The sequence below is a fragment of the Pungitius pungitius genome, chromosome 4 (genome assembly GCF_949316345.1).
Source record: "Pungitius pungitius chromosome 4, fPunPun2.1, whole genome shotgun sequence".
Classification (NCBI taxonomy): domain Eukaryota; kingdom Metazoa; phylum Chordata; class Actinopteri; order Perciformes; family Gasterosteidae; genus Pungitius; species Pungitius pungitius.
Genome location: NC_084903.1, coordinates 6,356,181 through 6,374,268, shown reverse-complemented (window position 1 = coordinate 6,374,268; position 18,088 = coordinate 6,356,181). Strand labels below are relative to the sequence as shown.

General features: G+C 43.9%; 1 protein-coding gene across 4 annotated transcripts in view; it reads left to right on the top strand.

Moving 5' to 3' along the window:
* lrrk1 (leucine-rich repeat kinase 1) overlaps positions 1-18,088 on the top strand; it is a 45,004-nt gene that overhangs the window by 6,537 nt on the left and 20,379 nt on the right. For 3 of the 4 annotated variants that reach the window (XR_009956012.1, XM_037484947.2, XM_037484973.2), the window contains 14 exons: positions 648-841; positions 3,154-3,325; positions 4,478-4,657; positions 10,315-10,448; positions 12,411-12,637; positions 12,765-12,892; positions 13,509-13,672; positions 13,899-14,036; positions 14,508-14,620; positions 14,822-14,898; positions 15,284-15,413; positions 16,324-16,436; positions 16,716-16,930; positions 17,252-17,416. Coding sequence is in view for 3 of the 4 variants with exons in the window: in XM_037484947.2 (XP_037340844.2) it covers positions 648-841; positions 3,154-3,325; positions 4,478-4,657; positions 10,315-10,448; positions 12,411-12,637; positions 12,765-12,892; positions 13,509-13,672; positions 13,899-14,036; positions 14,508-14,620; positions 14,822-14,898; positions 15,284-15,413; positions 16,324-16,436; positions 16,716-16,930; positions 17,252-17,416 (2,150 nt within the window). In the remaining variant the exon portion in view is untranslated. The remainder of the gene's footprint in view (positions 1-647; positions 842-3,153; positions 3,326-4,477; positions 4,658-10,314; positions 10,449-12,410; positions 12,638-12,764; positions 12,893-13,508; positions 13,673-13,898; positions 14,037-14,507; positions 14,621-14,821; positions 14,899-15,283; positions 15,414-16,323; positions 16,437-16,715; positions 16,931-17,251; positions 17,417-18,088) is intronic. The other variant, XM_037484964.2, reaches the window with a different exon arrangement.

Here is an 18,088-nt window from a genome sequence, read left to right as displayed (position 1 = left end):
CTTCACCAGTCAGAGCGTGTCTTATCCAGCTAATTCTGGGCTTTGATGACCGATGTCAGACCGATGTATTCCTGCAATCTATATTTTAGGATTTGTTAATGCAACCTGTTCAGATATTGATTTTATTTTGTTTATTATAGTTGGAATGGATTATGTCAACACAAGTTGTCTACTGTATTGACACTTTATTTTAACATATTTTTTCACAACTAGGTGCCTTTTAGGCTTATTGTGTTTTCGTGTATTACCCTGTTTTTATTTATTTATTGTTGAATCCACATCTCATTGTAACAATGGCGCATTCGCCCCATGTACTCTAATATGCATACACAAGCCTCAGAGCTTCAACCACACCGTCATTAGCTCTGGAGATAAATACTTGACGTAGTAACAGAGCTCTAGTATTGGCATTAGTATTTCCCTTTAAATACTAATAGTGTAATGTGAGTTCAGTGTTTGTGGAAATGAGTGGATAATGCCCAATGGCCGAGTGCTCATTTCTGCTGCCCCTCTTTTACAGTGTGCACTAGTCATTCAGCTTCATGCTACGAGAGCTTTCTCTAATAAGGTGGCTGCATAATGTGCTTCTCTCCTCACAAATCCTTTGATTTGGCACTGATCCTGATCCTGTCTGTCCCCTGCTGTAGCAGGCCCTGGGGAGGAAATGGGAGCCAAGGCTTCGCTGGTGGAGGGTGCGGGGCCCGGCCCGTCACTGGTTCCTTCTCCCACTCTGGAGAACATCCAAGCAGCATATGAGGACGGAGAGGGGGAGGCTGCCAGGGAGCTGATCCAACAAGCCTGCTGTGTGGAGTGCAGTGCAGGCATGCCTCCTATCAACGGGGTGAGCGCCCTCTAGTTTAACGTGACAGTCCCTTGGTCACGGCCATGTCTGTCACATTATGGGTTATGTGGAGTGGAAACTGGGCTAAAGGTGACATGATGGTAGCAACAATGCTTTTATTTTGATTATACATGTTTAAGTTATGCTCATAGAGACCATACGAGTCAATCATTCAGACGTCTTATTCAATCCCTTAATTTATTTGTACAGCGCTTTTCACAGGCAAGGTCACAAAGTGCTTTACAATGTGCATACACATTAAAACAATATAAAATATAATATAATATAATATAATATCAATATAAAATACAAATACAAATGATCAAAAGAGTAAAAGACGTACGCTACCCAAAAGCTAGCCTGAACAAATTAGTCTTCACTTGTCCCTAAAAACAGTCCACATTCTCAGCAAACCTAATGCTGGTTGGTAGAGCATTCCAGAGTCTGGGTGCCATAGCTTAAAAGGCTCTATCCCCACATGTCTTCAGACGTGTGCATGGCGTGAATAACAGATTTTGATTTTGAGAGACCGGGATGGGGTATGTAAGTGAATTATGTTGCCAAGATAGTCAGGGGCCTGACCATGTAGAGCCCTATAGTTTATGGTGAGAATTTTGAATTGGATCCTGTAGGTTACAGGAAGCCAGTGAAGAGAGCAAAGCAGAGGGGTGATATGGTTGTGGCTAGCAGCCGTATTTTGAATGGATTTCAGGAGGTGAAGGACTGATTTATCGAGTGAGGAGAAAAGTGAATTACACTAGTCAATATGGGAGGACATGAAGGCATGGATGAGCATCTCTAGCTCTGGGTAAGAGACTACAGCCCTTAATTTGCTAATATTGCGTAAATTAAAAATAACAGGATTTGGTCACTGATTTGAAGCGAGTTTCAAAAGATAGGGATTTGTCAAATGTCACCCCAAGGTTCTTTAGACTGGGCCGGACTGCAGATGACAAAGGCCCAATGTTCTGCTTGATCAGAGGAATAGCACTGTCTGGCACTATGATTAAAACATCTGTCTTATCTTGGTTCAACTGCAAAAAGCTTTCAGCCACCCAGTTGTTTATGGCAGCTATGCAATCTAGGAGCCTAGTAAGCTTGTATGTTTCCTTTTGCCTAAAAGTGAAATGGAGCTGTATGTCATCTGCATAAAAATAATAAGAAATGTTAAAATTGCGAATAACCTCACTTAGAGGCAACATATATAAAATATATATTAAATGAATAATATTGGGCCCAATACTGAACCCTGTGGAACACCACAAGACAGGGGCGATGATGCAGAATGACAATCCTCAATAGAGACATCAAAAGTTCTATCCGAAAGATAGGACGCAAACCAGTCCAAGGCCACACCTGATATAACCACCCATTCATGTAATCGCTTAATCATGATATGGTGGTCGACTTTATCAAAGGCAGAACTGAGGTCTAAAAGTACTAACAATGAGCATAAACCTACGTCTGAGACCATCTGAATGTCATTATGGACTCTCACCAGGGCCGTCTCAGTAGAATGTCTCTTCCTATAGCCTGACTGAAATCGGTCATAAATCTCCAAATTCTCTAAAACCACTGCAAGTTGATTAGCCACAGCTTTTTTCCAGAATTTTGGACACTAATGCAGCTTTGAAATGGGGCAATAGTTTTTTAAAACTGTTGCGTCCAAATTAGGCTTCTTTATTATAGGTTGGATTGTGGCATGTTTAAAGTAGGATGGGACACTGGTTGAAAGAAGGTTCTCCAACAGTCTTGATGGAGTTCCAGAGGTGCTGAGCACTTGTTGGCTGCTTTGCCTTCACTGGTCCAACTCCTCACAGACTGCCTTTAGATGGGGTGATGGTGGATGTCGGGTCATATGACGCAGCACTCCCCTTCTTGGTCAAATAGGTTAGGATGGCATGAGGCTGCAGAATGCTGGTATTCAAGTATGCCTTGAATTTTGAATAGGTGTCAAAGCCCCTCCCCCGCATCTTTACCCCTCCTCCTCCATGCTTCATAGGAGGAACCTCACACGTAGAAACCATCGGCTCACCTTTTGTCTTCTTCTTGGTATTCTTCCTCAGTTAGTGGCTTCTTTGCAGCAACTCGATCATGAAGGTGATTCACGTAGTCTCCACGGAACAGGTGGTGTTGAGATGTGAGGGGTCCTCATGAGGGACTGTTTCTCTTAACTTAGTTAAGGAGTACTGGGTTCAAACTGGATTCATTCCTGATGGTCTCAAACACACTAGCAGATCCAGGGAATAAACCACCTATCCTACGTGTATATATATAGTTAAATATGCGTGTGTGTGGTTGTGTTATCACAGGTGCGTCTCCTGTGTTTGGCCACTCAGCATGGCGACCTGCAGAGTGTGTGTTACCTCCTGAACGAAGCCGGTATCACTGTCCCCCAGGAGCCATCCAGCAGCCACCCAGCCATCCTGGCAGCGTACTACGGCCACGGCAGCTTGGTCAAAGAGCTGCTGGACTCTATACCTGGTAGGTCCACATTCACCGTATGGACCAGGATCAGCCTCTTCTTTCATTTTGGTTTGTTTGTTGTGCCCTTCAGGGATTCCGTAGTCATCAATAACAAATATAATAATGCTTCACACTTTTCGAAAAGTGTGGGCTACAAAACAAAAAATACAGATAGATTGCACTTGTACCCAAATGCATTGGTCTAATATAGACGCTAACAACAGAAAACAAGTCAGCAAATTGTTAGCGCATTCAACGCTGAATGCGACGGTATCCGTAACATTTCAGTCAGACAAACCTTGCCAAAGTTATTGGAAAATAAACCAAGCACCAGAATCATAGCAATCATAAATGCCCCTTACCTTTGCCTTTTTCAACAAAAATGTGAATTTAATCTCCTGTATTTTTCACTGTAGTACAGGCCTAACGTCACGAGCGAGCGTCTCATTGTCTACACGGCTAAGGCTGTTCTTCTCTTCACTCTGGATTCAATCGGCTGTGGTGATTCAAACGAGCTAACGGCTAACCACAGCCGAATGCTATGAATCCATGTTGCATAGGGCTGGGTACCACTGGGGGCTGGAGGAAACTGTAGGTAGGGCATCAATTCCAGAAAACAGCCAAGGTTGATTTAATGCAATATAATGAACCTTTGCAGTTAAAAATGTAATATCGTATTTTAAAAAACAGAAATATTGACATTTTTTATAATTTAATATTAAGCTCAAGGAGGGTTGCCCCAGGTGGGGCGAAGCCCTATCGGCCAGCCGCTACTGCTTGACACCCTGTTAATGTTTTTTTTCAAATTCGAAAGAAAAACATTGTGTGCAATCTTCATTTATTTCTTAACCCTAACATATTGTATATAATAATATTTCACATCAGAACGCACTAACCTTAACCTGACAGCTAAACATTTCCAGATAGACGAAGGAATTTCCATTTTCGGAGCAGAGGCCGAAAAACTGGCTACCGTGGAAGGTTACTAGATGGCCTGCAGTTTATTTATTTTTATGTTTCCACTGGCCATGTCTTAAGAAAATAGCCCGATCTGGAGGTAAATACTATGGTTGGGGAAACATTCTGTCTGACAGCACGCTGGGTAAGGCTGACCATGGAGAACAGTATGCCTGTGTGATCATGCGTGTCGGGTCTCTGCCTCCCTCTCAGGTCCATGTCTGAGAAGAGACTTGCTGAATTGGATGCTCGCTACCTCCTGCCAGCAGGGTCACCTGGACGTGGTCCGGCAGCTGGTCCTCAGCTACAATGCTGATGCCAAAGACTGTGCCGTCCACAGCGACCAGTTCGCTGTCATCACTGGGCTGCCGCTGTATGCTGCTGCAGAGGCAGGTGAGGAGATCCCCACACGCGTCATCTGTGCCTCCACCACTGCAAACATTTGGAACATGATGCAGTGGATTGGATTTCATGCAAAACCCTCAAATGTTTTTTCTACGGGGCCTTCAAAAGGTTATTCAAGTCTTGGAGTAATATCCTGAAAATCCAGCTAATGTGGTTCTTCACCACTTCCTAAAATCTTAGTAGTTAACTACAACTGTGGCTCTGTTATTTTCTCCTTTCCAACTGTTTGTTTAGCAAAAGTGGCGTTGATACAGCAGAAGCTGTTTGATGCAGACATCAATGAGAACAGGGATGTGATTGGCCGACAGTGTTTATGGATCATATATTCAAACTAGCCCAGCCCTGTTCCACTGTGCAACTCCAACTATATTAACTAAAGTAGCAGGCGTTGTGTCTACATACATTCAGAATCATTATGAAGTTGTTACTTCCAAAAATATGCATTGACCGCTCTTCTTGATTGGATTTTGAGTCCTTGAAAAAGTACAATAATTGATACATAATGCAGCAATCGGGCCCTAGGCTGCTGTTGCAAATGTTGGTGGTGCCAATAAACAGGTTGTTGGTAGGCTGGCAGGCACACAAAGGGAATAAATCAGGATTAAAGGTAAAAAGCACACAAGGGACCTGCCATTTACATCTAAATTGCTCTCAAAGCTGAGGCAGCAGCATTTCAATGTATGGACATGAACTAGTTCAGTCATGATTACATTACTGTATGCATGGGTGTCAACGGGTCAATGAGATGTAGCATTAAGTGTGTCGTGAATTCAGAAGACTAGAAGGACACTATTCAAATAAGTCTATTTACCTGGTTATTGCAACACTAGGTATAGTTTGCTAGATGAAATCACTTAACTCTGCTCAAGTATCAGGAATAAGAATGAGGAATCAGGAAACATTTATTGCCATAATATGTCAGACGTAATATAATGCTATGGGTTAGTAATCTAAAGCTATTGGTTAGTTAAGTTAAAAATAAAAATGAAGTGCACCAGCCAACAGAAAGTGACAAGTGTATGTACATGTGGAGTGTGAAGAGTCAGTCAGGGGGGGACCCGGACTCTGTTGATGAGCCCGACTGCCGACGGAAAGAAACTGTTAGTGTCCGGGGTGAGAAGGGTCAGCAACAATCCTACTGGCCCGCTTCAGGGTCCTGGAAGTGAACAAGTCCTGGAGAGATGGCAGATTGCAGCCAATCACCCTCTCTGCAGAGCGGATGACACACTGCAGCCTGCACTTGTCCTTGGCTGTGGCTGCAGCGTACCACACGGTGATGGAGGAGCACAGGATGGACTCGATGATGGCCGTGTCTTCTTGGTGATGGAAATGATGTTCAGCTCCCACTTGAGGTCCTGGGTGATGATGGAGCCCAGGAAACGGAAGGAATCCACAGTGTTGACGGGGGAGTCACACAGGGTGAGAGGGGAAGGTGGGGCTGCGTTCTTCCTGAAGTCCACGACCATCTCTACTAGCGTTGAGCTCCAGGTTGTTCTGGCTGCACCACGTCACCAGGTGGTCCGACTCCCATCTGTAGGCAGACTCATCCCCACCAGAGATCAGTCCAATGAGGGTGGTGTCATCTGCAAACTTTAGGAGCTTGACGGACTTGTGACTGGAGCTGCAGCTGTTGGTGTACAAGAGCAGAGGGGAAAGAACGCAGCCTTGGGGGGAACCAGTGCTGATGGTCCGAGAGGCAGACACATGTTTCCCCAGCTTCACGTGCTGCTTCCTGTCGGACAGGAAGCCAGTGATCCACTTGCAGGTGGAGTCGGGCACGTGCAGCTGAGAGTTTGTCCTGTAGCAGAGACGGGATGATGATGTTGAAGGCAGAGCTGAAGTGCACAAACAGGATCCTGGTGTCGGTTCCTGGGGAGTCCAGATGCTGGAGGACGAAGTGGAGGGCAATGTTGACAGCATCGGGCCTGTAGTCATTCAGTCCTGTGATCCTGGGTTTCTAGGGAACAGGGATGATGGTGGAGGCCTTGAAGCAGGCTGGAACGTGGCATGTCACCAAGGAGGTGTTGAAGAAGGCGGTGAACACAGGAGACAGCTGGTCAGCACAATGCTTCAGGGTGTGGGGCGAGACGGAGTCCGGACCGGCTGCTTTAAGGGGGTTCTGTCTTTTAGAGAGCCGGTTAACGTCTGGTGGGGGAGGGGAGGGTGATCCAGAGTGTACTCTTCACTCTTCACTTTGCCATTATTGTAGAATCCAACAAAGAGATGGTGCCTTTGAGCAGAGAAGGAGAATGAACATGCCATCTAGTTTAATTTACATTCAATGCGCGTGGTAGTGTGTTGGTGGTTCAAATCCCGGGTGCTCCGTGTGCCATGTCAAAGTGTCTCTGAGCAAGACACTAATTGCTCCCCAGGCAAAATGTAACGCATGGGTTATAGTGCAATGTAAGTCGCTTTGGTTAAAAGCTTCAGCTAAATTCAATTCAATTCATTTTATTTTGTATAGCCCAAAATCGCAAATTACAAATTTGCCTAAGAGGGCTTTACAGTCTGTACACATGCAACATCCTCTGTCCCAAAACCCTCACATCGGCACAGGAAAAACTCCCCAAAACCCTTGAATGGGGAAAAAAGGGAAGAAACCTTAGGGAGAACGTCAGAGGAGGGATCCCTCTCCCGGGATGGACAGATTGCAATGGATGTCATGTGTACAGAATCAACATTGTAAAAGAATACATTCTATTCCTCTAACAGAAATGATACAAGTAATTGCAAGTAGCAGAACAGGTGTACGGCAGGACCACCACAGGGGCAACCACCGTCAGATAGAACCACCATCCACAGAGGCTTCTGTGGGGAGGGAGAGCAGAAAGATGTTGGTTTATGATCACAGTAATATGAATCATATTTAAAGTAATGATGATGGCAGCAGCAGGTGTCAGCAGAGCCATGCCAGGAGTCAGAACCAGGGTCCGCAGGGAACTACGATCTACAGAGACCTGCTAGGCGAGAAAGCACAAAGAACTCCCGGAAAAAAGCTGAATTAGTGATGTACATTAATAAAAGATGATTATTGTGGAAGAAGAGAGTGAGAGTGAGAGAGGGGCTCGGAGTGTCCTAAGAAGTCCCCCGGCAGTCTAAGCCTAGAGCAGCTTAACTAAGGGCTGGTCCAGGCTAACCTGAGCCAGCCCTAACTATAAGCGATATCAAAGAGGAACGTTTTAAGCTTTATCTTAAATCAGCTGACCGAGTCTGCCCCCCGGACTGAAAGTGGAAGCTGGTTCCACAAAAGAGGAGCTTGATAAACTGAAGGCTCTGGCCCCCATCCTACTTTTTAAAACTCTAGGATCCACAAGTAGCCCATCTACAGAGCACAGATGCCTTGTAAGGCAAGATAAGACGGTACCTCACCAGCAAGTACCTTGTAGGTGAGGAGAAGTACCTTAAATTATATTCTTGATTTAACAGGAAGCCAGTGCAGAGAAGTTAATACAGTAGTTATATGATCCCATTTCTTAGTTCACAGTAAGAATCGACGCAACCGTCTGTAATGACAGCGGTTACCAGGGTAACAAGAGGAGAAATGACAGCGGTTACCAGGGTAACAAGAGGAGAAAAGTTAATTAACGGATAAAAATAAATAAACCTGGTCTGACGGGATGTGTCAGCAGCAGTAGTTGACTACACTCGCTGCTCTTGGATCTGATATTTAATGTCCATGTATTGTTTTGCTTCAGTGAGCAGAGCAGAGACAGTTTAAGGAGATCGCAGAGTAAACGGTCCCCCACTGGAGTGCATACGTCCCGACGTCAGCAAACCGTCTGTCAGCCAGCCGTTCGCGCCGATCGTGGCCCGCGTTCGGTCGAAGTCGGCAGTATCTGGCCTGAACCTGAAATGAGTTTGACAACCCTGCTCCAAGACAATCTTGAAGTCTAACAAGCTGGTTGGTGTCTTCTGGCTTGATCGATAGATACAGTTGAGTATCGTCTGCATGACAACATTATGCAGTGTTTTCTGATAACGTCGCCCAAAGGAAGCATGTACAGGGTAAATAAAATCTTTCCAAGCACAGAACCTTGTGGGACTCCGTGACCAACATTGGTGGTCCTCGATGATTCACCGTTCACAAACACAAACTGGGATCGATCAGATAAATACGATTTAAACCAGCTGAGTGCAGTTCCTTTGATGCCAATCAAGTGTTCCAGTCTCTGCAGCAGGATACAGTGATCGATGGTGTCAAATGCGGGACTGAGGTCCAGAAAGACAAGAAAAGAGACAAGTCCTTGGTCCGATGCAAGTTCATTTGTAATTTTCGTAATTTGTAAATGCCATGTAGTGTAATCATGGAGAGTCAATAGATCTGTACAATGTGAGAGCCATAGTTGCAACTTATTGCTGTCCAGATGGGTCAGCTATTGAGTGTTACAGATGCACAATGAGTACCCACCGGACGTTTGTGATGTGTCCATCCCCAGAGGCACTGCCCTTTGCCTTTCCTTGTTGTTGTTACTGTGTTCAAAACATCTCTGGGTGTCAGATAGCAGATGCAGTCAGACCATCAATGAGATAATGAGATAATAAACACCAGGCACACACATTGTGTTAACCCCTTTTCAATCATTAATGCTCCTCACCGTTTGCATTTTCAAGAAAAAAGGGCATTCCTGGCATTTTTCCACTGATGAATGTTGAGCAGACATGCTGTGTTACACTTAAATCATTCCTTCCCTTTTGAGGTTCTGGGGAGGAACTAATGTCAAAAATGTTTCTCTCATCAGCATCATCCTAGACTGTGCCTTGATGATTCTAACTCGCTACCAGAGCTGTCACGCTTCTCCATTTGAGTCTAGCTCTGTTTTATTGGCTCTGACAACAAATAGGAGGGGTTGAACTTTGAAATCGACCAACGATTGAAATATTGCCTTAGTTAGAATCAAAGAGTCATCGGGGGAAAGAATTGCCAATACGCACGCACATATAAAATATATTGGGACCACAGAGAGCCTTCACATCTTCCGTCGCAAACTTAAGACACATTGCTTCAGACTGTACCTCGACTAAAAACACTAACAAACAGCACTTAAACTGTATTTATGATGGCAAGTTGTAAATCTGCTTATTTGATGAAATTGCCCTTTCTTATTTCTTGTTCTTTTGAGTTTGAATTTCTCTCTTATTGTAAGTCGCTTTCAATGAAAGCTAAATGACATGTAATGTTCATAGAGGTTCGGTTGAATTTTCCAAAACTGCTGTATTTATATAAGTATTGAACACCATCACTAATATACCAGTGAAAATATAGTTTCAGAAATTGAAATGCCACAGATGGTACAAAAATGTGCCCAAATGGCTATTTTTGGAAACTGAACTCTGTAGTAAACTTCTCTAATTTAGTTCTGCTTTATTTTATCAAAGTAAAACTTTCCATAAAGACTGTTCACCATCTTCATTTACTCATAGTCCTACTGATATTTACACATCTGATCAAACTCACACGTCTTCCCTTTTGTTATATTTACATATACCTTGTAGTTGCAGAAATACAGCAGCAACTGCAAGAAAAAAAGCATGTATTAGAAACATGTCAATATGCATGCATGTATACATATATGCATGCATATTGAGCAGTCCAGGTGAAAGACCCTGAGTTCATGTCTCAATGACGTGTGTGTTTTGTGTTGCAGGCAATGAGGACATAGCTCACTTCCTGCTGCAGAACGGAGCAGGATTCTCCTCATACACCCTGATGGACCATCCGGCCTTCAGCAAACACCTCCTCAGACTCAAACTACAGGAGACCTCCAACGCAGGAGAGGAGGTAAGAAGAATATTACCACACCATTACCTTTTATATATCACAAGGTTAATTTAAAGTGTGTGAAGAGCATTGGCCGTATATAACAAGGGATGTGGGGTGTGAGGACTGACGCTCTGAAGCCTTGGGTTGGCCATCACAAAACCTTTTTTTTTTACAACCAGATGTTAAACAAGAGTTTAATACAACCAAACACTGATTAAGACCCATTGAAGTATTTTTCAAGATACCAAAATGTCCATTTATGCATTTACAGGTGAGTTATAGAACTTTGTAGTCACTCTGTGCTTATCTTTGTGGACTCTCACCAGGATCCTGACAGTGCTCGTTTGGATGTTATGCACTGCCTGGATATTCTTGCCAGTGATCCCAGTAATAAGTGTGAACACATGGACGAGCTTCTCTGCATCTGACAGGGTTAAAGTGGGGCAGAGTTTGGAGATGTTTTTTAGATGATAGGAGGTTTGCACAGGTATTTGATATGGTCATTAAAGGTCAGGTGAAGGTCAAACCTAACTCCCACATTAGTGACTGTAGAGGAGAGGGGTGTGACTTGACAGTCAAAAGCTTGGTGCAGGTGGAGGCAGGACTCAGACGCAGAGTTAAAAAATGAGCATTCTTTAATTAATCAAAAGTCCAAAACTAAAAAAATCCAAAAACCATCAAGAGAGCAATCCAAAGACACAACGAACCTAACGACATGCAGGACAAGGCAGGAAGTGAAGTTACCCCAAGAACACGAGAGACATGAAACTACAAAATAAATCAGGCATGAACCCAAACCGTGACATTGACTGTCAAAGGTGAGATGGGTTATGAAGGATGACTGAACCTGGTGTGGAGTGCAAGTTTTGCTGGCGAAATCCATACCTTTATCTCCCCAGCGGTGAGATAGGACATGGCTGCAGAGGGGAGCATCAGAGAGCAAATGTTGTTGACCTTGGATCTGAAAAAGTCAATGAAGCTGTTGCATTGCTCCTCTGTAGGCTCAGTTGAAGAGGAAGGTGGTGGCTTCAGTAGATGGATCATGGTGGAATAAAGCTGTTAAAGATTATAAATGAGTGTCTGCAGCTCCTTGCAGGACATGCCCAGCTGTTTTTATTTTCCGTAGCTCATGTGTGAACCAGGAAGTGGAGGAATTGAGCTCACATGACTTGACTGGGGCATGCAGATCAACAACACTGCTCAGGGATGTATTCCAGAGTTCCACTAATTCCTCCATTGAGACACAGAGGCTGGGCAGGTGATGAGCTTGAGGTCCATGGTCATAGCGTCTGAGTCAATGCTTTTCCAGATCCGCCATTTGATGCTTAGGTCTAATAGTAGCAGCATAAAAGAAAAGGCCATTGAGACCACCTTGTGGTCAGACACACCAAGGTCATATAGTGTAGTTATAGCCAGGGGGGGGGGCATGCTTCATTAAGCACAAAGTAGTCCTCTTGTTTATGCCAGGTTTCCTTTAGGAACATTAAATCAAGCCCTTTGTCCATAATATGGTTGCATATGAGGAGGTATTTATTAGTGAGGGATTATGTGTTATGGAGATGGAGGTGGACGTATCTGCAAGCTCTGTAATCCACTGCAATCCACTCCATGTTTCTCATTGGGCCTTAGATTGGTTATGATGATTCCTAAGTTTGTTTTGCTTCCTGATTCCATGTTAAAAGGCCACTCCAGCCTGGTCAGCAAACCAAGCCGGCCATAATCCTGTTGTACTCCAACGCGGGAGGCAGGCTTGGCTCTTAAATTAATTCTATTCCAATTCAGGGGGTATGAAAAAGGTTGTATCCCATTATAATACGTGAAAACTAAGATGGGATTGAACAAATAGCCATAAAAGCCATATAAATGACATGAGCATGAGACACTGCTGATTTGCGTGTGAATAATATACGTAATAAAAGTGTTGTAAGTGTCTTAAATCGGTGGTTCTCAGCCCCTCATCATGCTACCATGTGTGTCCAGGCTGTCTCTGTGTGCTGGAAAGGTCTACAACTTCCCTGGTTGGACCTGGACTGGTTCATGGACGTCTCCTCACGGATCACCCACCTGGATCTATCATCCAACAGCCTGGCGGCCCTGCCCTCTGTGTTGCCTTGGGGTCTCATCCACCTGCAGACTCTAGATATATCAAACAATCAGCTGAGAGATGTTCCTGCTGCTCAAAACTCCCAGGAGGTCATCTGCTCAAGGTACATACGGTGCAGCGTTTGTATTCTGTCATTGAAACCGGGCCAAGGCTGATTGAATGACTCCTTCCTGGATGTGGAGACTGTGAGCTATCTCTCTCAGCTCATCTCTTTCTCTCTTCTGCTTCAGTTTACAGCAGATAAATCTCTCTCAGAACCGGCTCACCTGTCTGCCAGCCGGTCTCCTCCATCTGACCAACATCCAGAAACTTTCTGCTGCAAAGAACCAGCTCACAGTCCTGTTTGACATCCCCTCCAGTACGTCCCTGCATAACTAATATATATATATATATATAATATATATATATATATATATCTGTTGTTTGTATGTAGCAAGAACATTATCCTATACATTCAAGACTTTATTACACATGCTTCTATTTGATTGTCAAGAGAAGTAAACTGTCGCAAAAGGAAGAGCTGATTAGAATATGCTGACAAAGGTCTCTGCAATCTCTCATATGTTTGCCAATGACTCAAGACTGGGCTGAAATTGTTATTTATGACCACTTCACACAAATTACTCTTGGAATAAAAGGGTGAGGTGATGACATTTTGGAGAGACGTGATTGTAAAGTTTCACATCCTCACATTGAAGAGAATGTTCATCATCTATTAACACTGTGGATATATTGTGAATTCATTTAAAGAGGTGGTCACTACAGGAATTCACAAAATGCTAATGCATTTAGCCCCTTGACAATTTGGACAACCAATTCATTTATTTTACAGTATTATACAATTCATGTCATATAAATTCAGGTTGTCACATATTAACCATTATATCCAAAAAGAGTCGCAGCGCTGTTCTATCCAGTCACTAGTACAGGTGTGATTTTGACTTGGTCTGTGTTCTTTATTTCCTCTATGTCAGCTACTAACTGGATAGGTCTTCGTAAGCTGGAGGAGCTGGATGTGTCTGAGAACTGTCTGACCGCTCTGCCCACAGCAGTCATGCACTGTTTGAAATCCCTGCGTTCCCTCAACGTGTGCAGGAACACACTGCGCAGCTTCCCTGATCCTTGGGCTTGTCCTCTGGTAAGAAACACAATGCTAATGATCATGGATCTGCTGCTATTTCAGCTCTATATTACTCTAAATAGTGGTGATTCCAGTCACTAGTCCTCTGGGTAGTCCAGTATCGAGCTTAGGGTTAGGGTTACTAGAAGAACCTTTGTATCAAAAACACAAATCCATCCTTGGACTGAAAGTATGTTACGTAACAACATAATATCACAAAATGGAACTGGTTTTTCTTCCACAGAAGCAATGCAAAGCTTCCTCCAATGTGATCGAGAGCCTTCCAAACTATGTCTCCATCTCCTGGAGGACTCAGCTGCAGGAGGTGGACTTCTCTGACAACTGCCTGAAGGAGCTGCCTCTTTATATCTTTGAACTGGAGGTACGAGCTATCATCTGAATGCATGCAGTCTGTTAAGTAGCCTCCAGATGGCACTGCTGCAGTGTGGTTGCCATTCTTCATTCATTCTTGTTCTGCAGCTTAGAAGTACCAGGGTAGTAATATAATTATAATGACAATAAACACTTACAGAAATACTTATGTGTATGATTTTGATGTGTCATGTAAATAAAACAATGAGTGGTACATATGTGTCGTATGGGAAAGTCATTTTTAGGTCACCAGGCCGACCTGAATGACTATGAAACAAAAATGCTAAAGCATTTAGCCCAATGACAAATTAGACAAGCAATTCATTCATCAATGCCCCAAAAAGCTGCACAGTAAGTGTACCTGATTTGAATGAATTATGAGTGTGACCACCTCAGAGCATATGTTCTTATCACTGGCCAGCGATACAGTGAGTCGGCTGTCTGTGTGTTTCTGTATGTGTCATCCTCCTGCTCCCATCAGGCTCTGGTCTTGTTGAGATTGTGTGGGAATCACATTGCGACACTCCCAGCCCCCAGTAAGTGGAAGTGCTCTCAGCTCAGGACCCTCGATCTTTCCAGGAACCAGCTGGGAAAGTAGGTCCACTCTGTAGATAAATACTCCAGCTGTTACCGAACGGATTAGCAAACTACATGCGTGAACAACATTCTGTCAGTTGGCCAGCTTTTACAGACATCTGTCATTCTACTTATTGTTGGGTAACAAGCTGGTAATTAAAATTTTAGAAAAAATATTTTTTCTATTCATTGTTACTGTATTAAAACTTGTGTGTTAAGAACAGAGGATGGGACTAAATCCAGGAGGCTGGCCTTCTTGAATACATGGACCAGAAGGGACCCGGACCCTGACCCAGGTGGTTCTGCTTTACATACATGACCATTAAACAAACCCTTTGTGAACCCATACGGTCTGATATATGGAGCTTGTTGGGACCTTCCCCTCTGTCTCACTTCATGGCAAAATAAGTCCCTTTGCATTGCTTAAAAAATGAATTGAAAAGTGAAATGTGGTTATTGCAGAGTTCACATAGCAACTTACAAGACTGTGATGTAACGATAATATGGAGTTTGATTGAAGAAACAGGGTATCTTGTTTGTATTACTGTTACATGAAGTGCTTCGAGGTTTTTCCAAGGAACTGCATCATGCCAAGAGTCTGGTTACTTTCGTTTTCTCTGGAAACGTTTAGCACATCACATTTACTGTAATAACTGTATCCAGCTGTGACCCTGTTGGCAGTGTGTTCCATAGAGTTCCCCATCATTCTGCGGGATTCTCTGGAAGTGCTTTTCTTGAATGACAATCAGCTGGAGTGTGTACCCAAATCAGTGTGTGGTCTGCACAGCCTCGGTGAGGTCTACCTCTCCAAGTGAGTCCCTCTCCATCCAACATTCACCTGCACCTGGTCTGTGTACTTTTCATCTCTTTCATTGACAGCTGGGCTCTGAGAGGGGCACCGCTGAGATACTGCTGTTATATAGTTAGATCTGTATGTAGGCTGCGGGTCTCTTTCAGTGATCTTTCTAGAGTTTAGTCAGGTGTGTTCACGAGACAAGAGCAATCAACCCTTAAAGGGATTGTGTTGGAAAAACGTAAGTAACGGTTTGCCTTAGTGGACAGAAGGGCGGTGAGCTCTGTAACAGGTCAACAGATCAGTTTCTATCCATCCATCTTCAGCCGCTTATCCAGGGTCGCGTCACGGTTTCAGTTCAGGTCAGATCAGCTTCAATATTCAATCAATGGATCAGGAGATGATCCATCTCCTCAGGAGGGGAGAGGGCACAGGTCTGTGTGTGTGTATTATTATATTATATTGTTACATTACATACCATTTAGCTGGCGCTTTCATCCAAAGCGACTTACAATAAGTGCTTTCAACCATAAGGATACAAGCTGCAAAGACCAAAAAAACAAGAACATACATACACATGTACATTGTGTACATACATGGTTATTAAAGTAAAATGGCTAGGGACAACCACTAGGTGAGAGGTCTTGGACCTGCTATAGCTGTTTGCAGCTGTTGGACACGAGCAGCAGACTGATGTACTCTCACACCCAATGATCGGTTGTTTGGGAGGGTTTGCGTCCACAGCACGCTGCGCTTGCCAAAAAGGAGTGAAGTTCACCTCCATCTAGAAAGTTCCATTCAATAAAATTGGCAATGATGAGAGATCCATGATTTCCTCGATGTTCGTTGATCAGCATTTCATTTGAATGGTAGGTGTGTTTACTCTGTTCTTCATTGACCCGTGGTGTCTTACCTGCTGTGGTAACAGTAATCCTGGAATCCGGGAGCTTCCAGCGGAGCTCAGTCAACTTTCCAACCTGTGGCAACTGGACATTGAAGACCTCAACATTACTAATGTCCCCCAGGAAGTACGAAAAGAAGGTACCTTCTGACTGTCTTTGAAGATGCCCTCCAGGCACAAATCCTCTTAAAGCTATGGGTAACCAGTTTTACAGAATTAACAAGTAAATGAAGATGAATGTAAAGAATGTGCAATAGGCATAAAGTAGTACACAATGGACACTTGTGTATGTCAAAAATAAAATATATGTACATTTGTTGAATTAATGGCCACTGGAAATATGTTTTCAGTGTGTTGCAACATCTTTCTATATTTTCCAACACCACATAATGCGAACATTGACCTCTCTGGTTTTTCAGGTGCTACATCTGTTTTGGCTTTCCTCCGGGCACAGCTTCGAAAGGCAGAGCCTTTTAAGCTGCTGAAGATGCTTCTGATTGGTCCCCCGAGACAGGGGAAGACGGCGCTTCTGGATGCTCTTCAGACCGGCAGGGTGGCGCCCTTCAACCCAGCGGAATGCAGCATCTCCACCTCCACCTGGGAGCTGGACAAACCCAATGCAGGCAAAAACAGCGTGAGGAAAACATTTCAAACATGCTCAGTGCGGGGTGTAGAACTCCGAGCATTCCTGGGTTGGATTCACAGTCTCTCTCGTCTATGTGGGTTATGCTTTGTCATCCATTTCATGCTCCACACCACGCAACCTCTAAAATTCATATTTGCAAACAGCTGCACCTCAGAAACCGAGTTGCTTCCCCTCTTTATCTGAAGAATCCACAACATCAGTTTCATAATGACTAGTTCAGAGTAGTTCCAGTAAAAGTTGTGCACAGAGAGCTTTGGCAAATGCTCCCCATGCTTAGAGTTGACGTAGCGCTGGTCTTGTTCCCGGCAGAAGGACTCTGTGGCGTTCAACGTGTGGGACATCGGTGGTCAGGCCAGCATGTCCACGGTGAACCAGTGCTTCTTCACTGATAAGGCCCTGTACGTGGTGATCTGGAACCTGGCTCTGGGAGAGGAGGGTGTCGCCAACCTGCAGACATGGCTGCTTAACATCGAGGTGAAATGTTGATCCTTTTACTCACACACACACACTTTGAGGACCTGGTTCCAGCTGTCCTTAAATGGAAACGTTCCAAAAGTGAAGGTCATGACTGTGATAGTACTTGTGTTTCCAGAGTGATCCAAGTTAGAAAAAATCACATCAATCAACCACAGTCTATCAAATGGAGGCATGGGGATGTGGGGGATGCTGACACTGCTTCAGTCCACTCCAGCAATTCATTGACGTCTAATAACTACTAAGCGTTCATTAATGCCACCCTTTTCTTCCTGCTGGTGTGTTGGTTGGTTTACATTATTGATATCTCCTTTTATTTTATAGGTTGGGGAGGAATTCCTATCGTAACTTTTTAAAGAGTTTTCACTTAAAAGTAAAGAATATGAAACATGATGAAAATCTCAAAAATGAACTGTTGGTAGGCACTGGGTAGAGAAAAAGGTTATAAAGATTAGTACACTACATTGAGTACAGACACATTGATAAGATGAAAATGGTATGCCAAGCAAGAAATGTGTACTGTGTTGAAACCTACTGCAATTAGTGAGACAAGTGAGACAGTGAAGACAAAGGTCTATCAAAATTAGCAGGAAGCCAAATCCACCCCTCAACCTTTCCAACCTACTCTGCCTCCATTGTCATTCTTTCCCTCAGTCCTTCATTCACTTTGTG